Source organism: Asterias amurensis, chromosome 10, assembly GCF_032118995.1.
Source record: "Asterias amurensis chromosome 10, ASM3211899v1".
In the NCBI taxonomy this organism is placed as follows: domain Eukaryota; kingdom Metazoa; phylum Echinodermata; class Asteroidea; order Forcipulatida; family Asteriidae; genus Asterias; species Asterias amurensis.
In genome coordinates, this window is record NC_092657.1 from 20,172,056 (window position 1) to 20,185,521 (window position 13,466).

General features: G+C 38.3%; 1 protein-coding gene across 2 annotated transcripts in view; it reads left to right on the forward strand.

Annotated features, from left to right (window-relative positions):
• Positions 1 to 13,466, forward strand: part of LOC139942471 (transcriptional regulator protein Pur-beta-like) — a 28,932-nt gene that overhangs the window by 1,265 nt on the left and 14,201 nt on the right. For both annotated transcript variants that reach the window (XM_071939260.1, XM_071939261.1), the window contains exons 2-5: positions 10,621 to 10,721; positions 11,154 to 11,375; positions 12,476 to 12,596; positions 13,134 to 13,249. In XM_071939260.1, the coding sequence (XP_071795361.1) occupies positions 10,621 to 10,721; positions 11,154 to 11,375; positions 12,476 to 12,596; positions 13,134 to 13,249 (560 nt within the window). The remainder of the gene's footprint in view (positions 1 to 10,620; positions 10,722 to 11,153; positions 11,376 to 12,475; positions 12,597 to 13,133; positions 13,250 to 13,466) is intronic.

A 13,466-nucleotide genomic window follows, 5' to 3' on the forward strand; every position in this document is an offset into this window, starting at 1 on the left:
TAAGCAACTACGACACAGTTCGCGCTAGTTGCCCAGCCATCAATTTCACCAAACTCTTTCTAGCTTAGGATTAATCTTACATAATGTAGGACTTAGGACGAGTGAAATTCCCTATCCATAGACGTTAGGACACATTGAACCCATCCTAAGTTACTCGAGATCATACGATTAATCCTAGCGTTTCGTGAAATCAGTCGATGGCTCAGTGAACATCATGGCACCGATGGTGTTCAGGTTTATTTTCCATACCAAAAGGAAGTACAGTAACAATAAAGGAAAAAAACTTATAAATCGGAACTTAATAATAGTATGGGGAGGTCGCAGACGAGAAGCCTAGAAGCTTTTACAAGGTCTGGCCTCAGTGTTTTAATCAAAGGATTATCAGATTAGAGATTTTTCTTGAAATTACACCAAAGTGGGCGTGCATGAAATCGTTTTATTATGTGACAACTTGTGGGGGGGGGGGGAATTCCGAAAAAATTGGAGTAGAAACTGATCCATGCATAAGCGATGCGTAATCAATGCCCTTGCACATGTTGTAATGTTGTAATATTGTAATATTCCTGTTACATGTTGTAATGTTCCTGTTATAGATAGGTACCTCCTGTAGAGTTGGGGGATTCCCCTCTGACTGCCAGTCACAGAAATAAATTGTTCAGTTCATTTGTCCTGGGGTCGATTTCACAAAGAGTTAGGACTAGTCCTAACTTGGGACTAGTCCTAGGAGATATACAAATTGCATGGATAGTCCTAAGTTAGGACGAGTAACTGGTCCTAACTCGAGATAAGACTAGTCCTAACTCTCTGTGAAATCCACCCCTGGTGCATTGTAGTTTGTCATGTAATGTTGCTTTGTTTACATTGGCGTCATGGTTATTGTGTGTGTCCCCCCCCCCCACCCCCAGTAGTGCAACAGGCCTAATGCTTCTTCGCTTTTGAAAGGGCAAGGACATTAGGTCGTTTTCACTTTGTGGTATAAAGGGTACTCTGTATTTAAAGGCAGTGGACACTATTGGTAATTACTCAAAATAATTTTTAGCATAAAACCTTTCTTGGTGACGAGTAATGGGGAGAGGTTGATGGTATAAAACATTGTGAGAAACGACTCCCTCTGAAGTGCCATAGTTTTGGAGAAAGAAGTAATTTTCCACGAATTTGATTTCGAGACCTCAGATTTAGAATTTGAGGTCTCGAAATCAACCATCTAAACGCACACAACTTTGTGTGACAAGGGTGTTTCAGACCTTCGTTTATAGAAATAGAAGGAGCTCTGTTAATCGCTCCCCTGAGAATACTCAGGAGCTCAATTTGAGCTCCTAAAAAATCACTCTTCTTAGATTGTCCAGGAGCTCAATTTGTTTGATAGCATACTCAGTTAATGATTACTAAAATGGTCAGATCGGATCGGACTCGGACGTACACAAATATAATAAAATTTACAGACAAAATTAAATAAAACAACCCAGATCCCACTCCCGTGTGACAAAATACCGCACGATTTTAAGGTTTTATGTTTAATGTTTCCTTTTTTCTAAAATGTTTTCACATTTGATATAAAGCATTAGAAAATACACATTTTCTTATGAGAAAATACGTCGTTGATCCATGGTTGACCTAGTAGTAGTTCTAGTATTGCATGGACGTTGTATTCAGCAGCGTGTGTGTGTGTGTACGTACGTACGTACGTGTAGTAATGTACCCGGCTGCGAGTTCGTAAAGCCAGCAATCTGTTAATTGGATTGCACAACAGATGTTGATTGTACGCCAACGGTATGTGCTTCGCCCTCGCATTTGCGCCGCCTGGAAATGCGCTAAAACTCCCACGTGACACGTTGAGTCTTGTCTCAATGCGGTTACTGCTGGTTCGCGTAGATTTTACCAATAGAGGTCGTTTAATATCACGCTAGTGCATCGTTCCAAAGCGACCTCTAGCGTTCAATGTTTCTTTTATTTATTGTCGCACACAAAGTAACAACGACTGGTGTGAAATCTACTTTTGTGTTATAAATCAAATACACCGTAACGATCGCGGAGGAGCGCTGTCTATCGCGCACCTGAAAACAGCCCCAGGAGCGCGGTAGGAGCGCGAGGGCGATCGCGCTCCTCAAAACTGAAGGTCTGGTGTTTTTTTCTTTCATTATTATCTCGCAACTTCGATGAGTGATTGAGCTAAAATTTTCACATTTTTTTTTTTTTTTTTTTTATACGTTGAGATACACCAACTGTGAAGGCTGTTCTTCGACAATTACCAATAGTGTCCACCGCCTTTGAAGGAAGTTGTAAATTTCTGTGAAAACAGACCGTAAAATTGTTATAATATCTGATGTCCCGATTTCACAAGGAACCAGTCTAGCGCAATCCATTGAGGGCGGTGTTGTCAGTATTGTTGCCCATAGAGTTAGTGCCCGTAACTCTATGGTATTGCCCTTTTGTGAATGGACGACAAACATGGTAAATGAAAACATGGAAAATGTTTATGAAGGAATTTGTCAAAATACATACGCAGAGCTTGAAGGGGGTATGAGAGGAATTTGAGAGCCACAATGTATGCCACCAAATGCAAAAATTTTTTGGATGAGTAGTTTGCCTTCTTCATTGCAATAATACAATTAAGTTTTACTTTTTTAACTTGTCTTTGTTTCATATCGTTTGGGGTTTCTTTATTATGCATGTAAGATATGATTTATTAATATTTTGTTCGATCATAAAAACTGTATCATTGGGTACCAGGGAAACCTGTGGCCAATATTTTACAATTTTAATTGTTAAAGGCTGATGATGACTCGTTCAAGGACGGGTTGATTTTTTTGTATAAATTATAAAGAGAATAAAACAATCATCATGCACTATTGTTGTTTTACATTTTTAACTAATAAAGTGGCCTTCACGCCTTCTCTATTTTAAAGTTGCTGGCCTTGGTATTGTTTCTACTGGCCTTGATGCCCTCCAAAATTTGGCACGCTCCAAGGCCAAGTGGCCTTGACCTAAAATTGTAATTCCGGGCCAGCAGTCGATTTCACAAAAGTTGACGCAAAACGTTTATTGCGTAAGTTGTGCCATAAACTTTGCGCAAGTGGACTTTACGCAGTTGCGTAAAGTTTTGTGAAATCGGCCTGTGATGTAGTATTCACAATGCCATAATCAGTCTAATATGGGGAATACATAGTATGTTTTACATGTATGTAGTGTGCAAGTTCATTGCAGTCACTTTGGTCTAGCACGGTTAGCATACTACAGCATTACAATTATAATGTTCCCAGTGTACAGAAAGCAAGTCTGAACTTGCTGCTACACACATCTTCATATTGCGTGTACCACTTTCAACTATCTTGGGGGGGGGGGGGGGGAGGGAATGAGCGACTTCACTAGAACACAGTTAAACAACACTAATGGCCCAACATATATAAATATATTTGACATATCGTCTGCTTGTAATGTATTTATAATTGTTTAATGGCCAAATAAAGAATAAGAATAAGAATAAGGCATAAATTATAAGATAGCAATGAATGCTAATAACCATGACAACATTACATTATCCGTCAAAATTTGTCACTCAAAAATCACAAATTTTCTCTTCAAATTTAGAGCTATCAATATAATGTGGTTTATATTGATATCTGTAACAAAAAGTCGCATCCCCTTAAGGTGATCCCCTAGCTGCCGCTTCCCAGGTTGTATCGTAATTTGGGTGTGATCCCTGGCTACACGGCAGTTAACGGTTGTATGGCTTCTGACTGGCACCCCTGAACAAAGATATTGACAAAATAGGGACACCGCCAATATAGGGCTAGATAGCTCAGTTGGTAGAGCGCCGGCACGTTAATTCGGAGGTCGTTGGTTCGAATCCCACTCTAGTCAATTCTTTGTTCAACCCCAAAAATCAAATTTAGAGCATTAGCATTCAGAGTGCACATAGCCAGGATTGCTACATGTACGTGTATCTAAATACTTTGTCTTGCTGGACAAATGCGTTCCCTGGATATTGGGACACATTTCTAATAGTTGCCCTCAGGCAATCTTAGAAGATGCGAACTTTTCTTCAGAATTTGATTGCTTTCTGATGATAAGCTTGGGCGATATCGATTTATTTTATTCACGCTATATCGCCGACAATATATCGCGGTATTCGATATAATCGCGATTAATGAAATTTGACATCATCAGTCTTAAAACTCCAAGTGAAAGTTGTAGAAGAGACAGTCCTAGTATAAGAGGTGTTCTAATGACCTATTCTTCTGGTTTTACTCCAAATCTATGGGGTATCAGCTAGCAAATACATCGCGATATTTAATCGATATATCGATTTATCGCAATTATCGCGGTTATCGCGATAAATCGCGATATATCGCGATATATCGATATTTCGATTAAAACCAAATCCATCCGATATCGAAATCGTGTCCAAATTAATATCGCGATATTCGATATTATCTTCAAGTACGCGCTAATCCTCCAATCAGATTGGCAGAAAGGAGTGGTGATAAAAACCTTCGGCCTCGTTGGATATGGGACGCAGAAGCGCTATATTTTTCCGTATTCCACTCGCGCTTGTGTGATAACTTATAATATCGTGATATCGCCCAAGCTTATCTGATGATCAAGGGGGATTTTTAGTATTTTTTTGATTTTTGTTTGTTTGTTTGTTTTATTTCCATTTGTAAAAAAAAAAAAAATACAGAATATTGGTTACAAGTAAATAAATAAAGTTATAAATAGTAAGTACTGAGTAAGTGTACAAATAGGAGCTGCAACCATTTTGAGTAATTACCAATTTAGTAATTACCAATAGTGTCCAGTGGACACTGGTTATTACTCAAAATACTAATATTAGCATAAACCCTTACTTGGTAACGAGGAACGGGAGCTGTTGATTGTTAACAATAAACACATTGTGAGAAACGGCTCCCTCTGAAGTAACATATATTTTGAGAAAGAAGTAATTTTCCACGAATTTGATTTCGAGACCTCAGATTTTGATTTTGAGGTTTCCAAAATCAAGCATCTGAAAGCACCTAACTTCGTGTGACAATGATGTTTTTTTCTTTCATTATTATCTTGCAACTTCGACCACCACTTTGTTATTTACTGCATACATACACCAAGTGAGAAGACTGGTCTTTTACAATTACCAATAGTGTCCCTGAGGGTCTTTAAAAACAATACACTGTAGGCCTACATGTACAACTGGGCTATAATTATAAATAATAAACAAAACCAGATCTATGATTATAAATATGAGGTATTGTTTAAAAAAAGATGGGTCTTCAAGACCTTCTTAAACCAAACCTTATTACATAAGGCATTTTTGTTTACAAAACAACCATCAAGATAAAATTGCACAGGTATTTTTGGGGGCCTTTTTGGGTGGCCTTTTTTTAAACCAAAAATAAACACCATTTAAAGACGTTGTACACTTTCAAAACAGAAAAAAAGTAAAAGTTCACAGATTTACAAATAACTTACAGGGTTTACAGAAGGTAATGCCATGGTGAAAGACTTCATATTATTCCATGAAATGCTTTACTTGTTGAGAGAACATTAAAACGATTATCAATTCTCGATATCGAGAATTAAGGATTGTAAACACATGTCATGACATGGCGAAACGTGCGGAAACAAGGGTGGGTTTGCCCGTTATTTTCTCCCGACTCCGATGACCGATTGAGCCTAAACTTTCACAGGTTTGCTATTTTATATAAGTTGTGATACACGAATTGGGGCCTTTGGACAATACTGTTAACGGAAAGTGTCCAATGGCCTTAAAGGCCAAACTCCAGAATGCCCCATAGTTCCCGAAAAAGAAACACTAGTAATTGTGGCATTTATAATCGAAAGCTGAAATATTGATAATGTATCATAAAAATGAACACCTTGTCACTTCCCGTAACACTCTCCTTACATTATATTTTGTGGAGTTCATAGTCAGTAACAAATAATTGAAAGCTGAGATATCGTACAAAATCTTCACAACTATAAACATCATAAAAAAGAACACTTCGTCACCGTAACTCTCCTTGCAATATTTTTTGTGGAATTTATAACAAGTAACAAATAAATGCACTAGAAATATTTGTACAAAACCTTGATATTCTTTAATTACATAAAATACAACCACTGTTAACAATCAAAGAAAAGAACACTTCGTTACCATAACACTCTCCTTACAATATATTTTTTGGATAATGTATTTATAACGACATTTATAACAAGTAACAATTAATTGGAATGTGAAATATTTTTTATTTTTTTTTATTTTATTTTATACAACATTCAACAACGCAAGCGCCAATGACAGGACTGATACAAATATTAATATTAAACATTTATAAAAACAGTTAAATTTATCAAAACCTTGACATTATTATTTTATACACTCTGTACAACCACTGTTAACATTATCATAAATAAAAAAACACATCGTCACCATAACACTCTTCTTGTTTAACATGTTTAATGCAGGCTTTTCTGTGACCATCACATCAGTGTGAATGGCGGTCAGGTAGCGGTCAACAGCACGCTGACAGTCCCTGCATAATAATAATAATAGCAGAGTTGAATCTCAGGTCATGCAATAGCCTGTCCCAATATAGTTTGTTGACCTTTCTCTGTCTGGGGTTTTTCATTATTGAACGTGTAGTTCAGGGAGGTGTTGTTCACTCATACATTATGATAAGACAGTCAGACAGTAGTGATCACAATAACAAAACCTTATTTTTAAAGATGCGAACTAAAACAGAGTTTGAACAAGGTGCACGCATCCCAATGTGGAGGTCTGTTAGTGGCTTCTTTTAGAGCACATACATGACATACAGTACATGTATGTATCCGTCACTCAGTGATAGTGCTGGGCGAATAGTGAAATTTTGTTATTCGGATACCGCTGGCCAATTAACCGGACATTCGAATAGTTTTTTTCGCCGCTAGAGGGCGCTATAAAAAAAAAAAAAAAAAAAAAATATTAACAAAAAATTTTTTTTTTGTCGCTAGAGGGCGCTGTTCGTTTGTGAATGAGATCTTCTGGGCGGATTGATATTAGTTTTAGACAGTGTCACTCGGTTCATTCATAAAAATGACCGGATCTAATTTAAAGATGGCGATTTGCTTTTTCTTTTGATCGTGGATGACTCTACGTGAAGGAAAACTTTTGTAATCTTTGAACAAATTACGTCAGAAATGTCATTGTTTTGACTCTTCACGGAGGTGAGCATAGTTAAATACTTAATTTATGCTGTTTTATGCTGTCTTAATAGAAGTTTCATTAGGATTCAGACAAAACATTCATGTCAGTTGTCGCCCGACGTCCGCGGATATTCGGATATTAAAGAATATCCGGTTACTTGGTTGTAATTACAGAACTATCCGGTTTATAAATAGCTATTCGCGCCCTAAGATGCGGATATCCGGTTAAGAAAAAAAAGGCATTCGCGGTTACGGATAGGAAAACCTATTCGCCATTAACCGGATATTCGAATAATTCGCCCAGGCCTACTCAGTGATGCTCAAGGAGCTTATTAGGAAGGTACACATTTGGTAATTACTCAAAACATGGTAATGAGCATTGGAGAGCTCTTGGTAGTAAAAAACATTGTGGGAAATGACTCCCTCTAAAGTAATAGGGGTGTTGTGGCCGAGTGGATAAGAGCACCGAACTCAAGCTCTGATGCTTCTGTTCAGCAGAGTGTGGGTTCGAATCCCGGTTGTGACACTTGTGTCCCTGGGCAAGACACTTAACTATAATTGCTTCTCTCCACCCAGGGCTAAATGGGTACCTGTGAGGGCAGAGATGGTTCTTGTGATTAGTTTAGCCATGTAGCGCATATAATTGTCGCACAGGTTGTATACTCCCCAGGGAGCTGAGATGGTTTACGGAATGATTTAAGGCCCAGTGACCAGGGGTAATAATGTCGGAAGCGCTTTGAGACACCCCGTGAAAAAGCGCTATATAAAAACCGTGTATTATTATTATTATTATTATATAATTTTTGAGAAAGAGGTAATTTCTCACTAAAATAATAAAAGACTTTTAGCTAGAAGTGTTTTATTCTGAAAGCACACAAATTCGTCCAACAAAAGTGCTTTTTCTTTCATCATTTTCTTACATCTTCGATGACCCATTGAGCCCAAATTTTCACAGGCTTGTTATTTTATGCTTAAATGTTGGGATACACCAAGTGAGAAGACTAGTCTTTGACAATTACCAAACATGTCCTTTTAAAGACACTGAACACTATTGGTAATTGTCAAAGACCTGTCTCTCACTTGGTGCATCTCAACATAATTAATTTACACAAAATAAAAAACCTGTGAAAACTTGAGCTCAATTGGTCGTCAAAGTTACGAGATAATAATTGAAGAAAAAAAACACCCTTGTATCACGAAGTTATGTGCTTTCAGATGCTTGATTTCGGGACCTCAAAATCAAATTCTTAGGTCTCGAAATCAAATTCAAATATCTTTTGGGAAAACTACTTCTTTCTCGAAAAACTACGCTACTTCAGAGGGAGCTGTTCTCAAAATGTTTTAAACTATCACCAGCTCTTCATTGATCGTTATTTTTTTATGTTATACATACTGTAGCAGTGGTTTACAATAGTGTCCAGTGCCTTTAAATTATGAGATTTACTCCTTTAATATAGCGCCAAATAATATTTAACAAGATGCTGTGCTGCGGTGCAATAAGCAGCCATTCATTCAATCCAGGATAGTTTTATTTAATATTTCACCAGACGTTGACTGAGATATGATTTTATCTAGTTTTTTTTTCAAATAAAAATCACCATCTACATGTTCTAAATTTAACCACTGCCCATCAATTTATGTCAATATGGCGGCGTCCAGTATTGCAAATTATTATGGCTGGTGCAGAGTTAAAAGGCTTTTTCTCTACAAAAAGGTAAGTTGTTATTGGCAGCAATATTTAATGTTGTTTAGCAAAAACCAGCAAGTATTAGGATTGTGAATTGAATCTTATCATTTGTACACTGTACATTTGTACTTAATGTATTTACAACGTTTAGTGCTTGTTTACAAAATTGTTGTATACGCGGGCAATGTGTGGACAGTACAACATGACAGGAATAGCTGAACAACTATAAAGTATTTTTTATTTAGAACAAAAATATGTACATCGTACTGTATCTGCGTTTTCAGATTTTGTTTATCTTTTTCAATTATATATATTTTTTTCTTTTAAGGAAGGGTATGTGTTTATTAGAGCGGGGCAAAGCTACTTGCTACCATAGGAAATGTACTGGTGCTCACTGCTGAGCTACCATTGAGTTATATATAAGAACTAGAGGGCGCAGGAGTTATGCTTCGTGCACAAACGCCACGGGACTGCAAGATGACAAGCGCGTCATTCTGCACGCGCGTTGAATATGAAATACACGTTTGAGTTTTTTGTTATTGAACGCTCACGCGATGCTGTTTGTTCAACTTACAAAATGGCCGCACAAACACACGCTGTGAGATGCCAGTTTTGTCAACTTAGAAAATGGCCGCCTGGGCGCATGTCGGGGCGCGTATATACATGAAGGCAAGTGCGCTCTCTAGTTCTTATATTAACTCTATGTGAGCTACACACATGTGTAGCTTTTGTTGGCAGTCACTGTTCGTTCAGGGGTGCCAGTCAGAAGCTGTTCAAACTTAGAGCAAAGTTGAGTCTGCTCAATGGTTAACTATTTTAAGGTTGACCATTTACACTCGAACCCAGGCTGGTCGACTATTGGTTGACAACTGTGGTAGACCATATGGAACTAGCCTCAAGCCCATGGTTTCTTCACTGGTCCCAACAGCATGTTCCATTCTAATATGTGTAAAGCGCTGAGGGGAACCAGTGACACTATAGCGAAAAGGCGGGAAGGTTGACTAGACTTCCAAATGAGTCGTTTGAGTGAATGCGTCACTGCGCACGTTGCTGGTCAACTACGGATTGACTAAATGTGTCCACTCGAACTTGCTCTATAGCTGCTAGTTTGCCAGGGATCATACCCAAGTTTACAATACAATCTGGAATGCAGCATGAGAGGGATCACCTTAAAGGAACACGTTGCCTTGGATCGGTCGAGTTGGTCTTTGAAAAGCGCTATGTAACCGTTTGTTATACAATCGGTATGGTTAGAAAGATGTTGTAAAAGTAGAATACGATGATCTACACAAATATGCCTCAAAATTGCGCCGTTTTCGTTTTACCCTGTCGACAAACACGGTCGGCCATTTATGGGGGTCAAAAATTTGACTCCCATAAATGGTCGACCGTGTTAGTTCGCGACGTAAAATGAAAACCGTGTAATTTTGAGTGATACTTGTGTGGATCATTATATTCTACATTTAAAACATCTTTCTAACCTATGCATTTCATAACAAACGATTTCATACGCTTTTCATAGACCAACTCGTCGGATCCAAGGCAACGTGTTCCTTTAACGGGATGTGATCAGTTCTTTTTTAAACGGGATGTGCCCTCTGATGTCTTTGCAAAAAGCCAGCCAAATGTGTCCGAGCAGTCGTGACAAAGCTTTGAACAAAGGAGGGTAAACAGTTGGAGGTTTTTACACATGTATGATTGTGTGAAAACTACATCACATATTTTATTATTGTTTCTTTTTATCTTTACAGGGGTCCAGGAGCTGGCTACGAAGACTCTTAGTGTACAGTCAAAGAGATACTACATAGATGTCAAACAAAACAGACGAGGGAAGTTTGTCAAGATCGCTGAGGTACAGTATGAACTTCTTGGTGGTTTAACATTTTCATTTTCACGTGTAAACGCCGCGTCGCCTAAAATGCGCACTTCACTGAATAAGGCACAGTGACATTGCCCACCAAATGGCGCATCCAAGATTATTCTGATGATGACATCAGGTGAATTGGGTCAATATTCTACCACCACGGAGTGGATTACCAGATTGTTCGGGAGACTTCTCAGTTCTGAAAAGAACTATCCTGCTTTTTAACTACTGCTTGGGCGGAAGGTACTGTATAGAAAATTGGCTGGGACTACTACTTTAGCTTATATTAGGATTGATATTAACTGCACTACCGCGGAGTGAGTTCTTAAATTGGTCTCAACGTTTCGACTTACTTGCTCCAGTCATCTTCAGGAGACTGTGACTGGGCTTAACAATGTTTTTGTTGTGTTGTTGTTCTAGGTTGGAGCGAGTGGCAGTAAGAGCAGGTTAACCCTTGCCATGTCCGCAGCTGCCACCTTACGTGATCACATGACAGAGTTTAGCGAGCACTACGCCCAGCTCGGTCCTCCCAACCCGGACAACCCCCCAGAGGACGGTAGACTCAAGAGTGAAGTCATCATCAATGAAAACAGACGCTACTACCTTGATCTGAAAGAAAATGCTAGGGGAAGATTTTTAAAGGTAAGTTGGGACTTTGAAGTCTAACAGTATCTCTAAGTGCAAGTGAAATAAGTGGCGGGCGAAAGTGATTGTTTAGGACTTAAAGACAGTAAACATTATATAACTGACATACAGATCCTTGTCATTTGATTGGTGGAACTTACTTCACGTGACATTCACTATTACTCCCATCTGCACCGGCGATCAAAAAGACATATTCGCCCATGGGGAATAGCATTTCCCATTCAACAGTTAGGATCATCCTTGTTCACAATGTTTTTGAGCAGTGCAGCGCCCGGCCACGCCGCTGCTAAAAACAAAGAAGCACCTGTGCAAAAGGTTGTCATCCGATTTGTGCATTGTTGCCGCTACGTGGCGCTATATGATTTTTGGTTGTCAGTAATTTGTGTGATTTTTCATAATGTTTTCCTTTTAAAATACATCAAATGAGAAGGATCTATATGTCAGTTATATAAAACAAATATTGAGTGGCTCTAACTTGTGGAATGGAAGGAATATTATCGCTCAGTAAAATTTGGACTGTTCCATTTCCCTCGGCTTTGCCTCGTGAAATGGAACAGTCCAAATTATACCTTGCGATAATATTCCTCCCATTCCACTCTGAGCCACTCAATATTTGTATACTATTGGTAGTTGTCAAAGATCAGTCTTCTCACTTGGTTTATCTCAACATGCATAAAATAACAAACCTGTGAAAATCTGGACGTGTTGGTCTATAAAAAGCGTAGTAACCGTTTGTTATAAAATGCGTATTGATAGATAGAAAGATCTTTTAAAAGTAGAATACAATGATCCACACATATTTGCCTCGAAATTGCGTGGTTTTCCTTTTACTCTGCGAACTATTCTACTTTTAAAAGATCTTTATATCCATATGCATTTTATAACAAACGCTTACAAACACTTTTCAAAGACCAACTCGACCGATCCAAGGCAACTTGTACCTTTAACTCAATTTCAAATAAAAGCAATTGTAAACTACGTTTTTAGATTTCTGTATGAATTTGATTCTTGTCGTTATGAACACCTGGTCCAGTAAAAAAAATTTTGTTCTGTGAATTTGGACCAAGTCGTTTTGTTGTTGTTGTTATAACTTACAGGTTTCCCAGACAATAAACAGAGCGCGGCGTACTCAGATCGCCCTCCCTGCCCAAGGATTAGTGGAATTCAAAAATGCACTCACAGAACTCTTAGATGAGTTTGGTACGGAGAACGGAGCAGGTGAGTCAAGACATAGGCTACTATCTCTCAGATTCACATTTATACACCTGGGTAAAGGGTTTGAGGTACTCTTTGTTACACAGAGTCCACAGATTTACATCAAACTTACAAAGTTTGAAGAAAATGATAGTAGAAAGCTTCCCTTAAAATATTACTTGCAGAGGTGCTTTAGTTTTTGAGAAATGAGTAAAACAATGTTACACAAATTATTTCCGTCTCAGTTTTAACATGTTGGCCTAATAAAACGTGCTAACCGTATTTTCTCAGTTCTGTAATTTTACAGAACTGTTGAGAACATCTAGTTAATACGTTTTATTAGGCCTACATGCTAAAACTGAGACGGAAACAATTTTAAAGAACTTTCTGAATCAAAAAGTCTATTCTGCAGTAGTGTTGAAGTTTCCCTTTTCCCAGTTGTTGAATAAAGCCAGACAGGTTCTCAAATAAATATAATCTACCCAGAAAGTAGATGCTCACATGGTGTTACCAGAAACCATGAATTCCTCAAACCAACGTGTTTATTTGTCAATCTAATAGCTGAAGGCCAACCAGAGCTGCCAGAGAACCGTTTTATTAGAGTCGAAAACAAGAACTTCTACTTTGATATCGGCAACAACTACAGAGGTATCTTCATGCGCGTTAGTGAAGTACAGGTAAGCAGTCCTTCTGATTTGAGGCGTGCCATGGCTCGCCTAAAACCTTTCCCAGGAGTGCGAATAATCACACGCCTGAATCCCTGAAAACGCATGCCTCCCTTGTCATTCAGTTTTGACGTAATCATTCTACATAATTTGTACAATAAACTAACGTCGTAAAATTAATTACGGTTACGCGTTCGCAATTTCTGAATTCTGGAAATCACACCCCTCG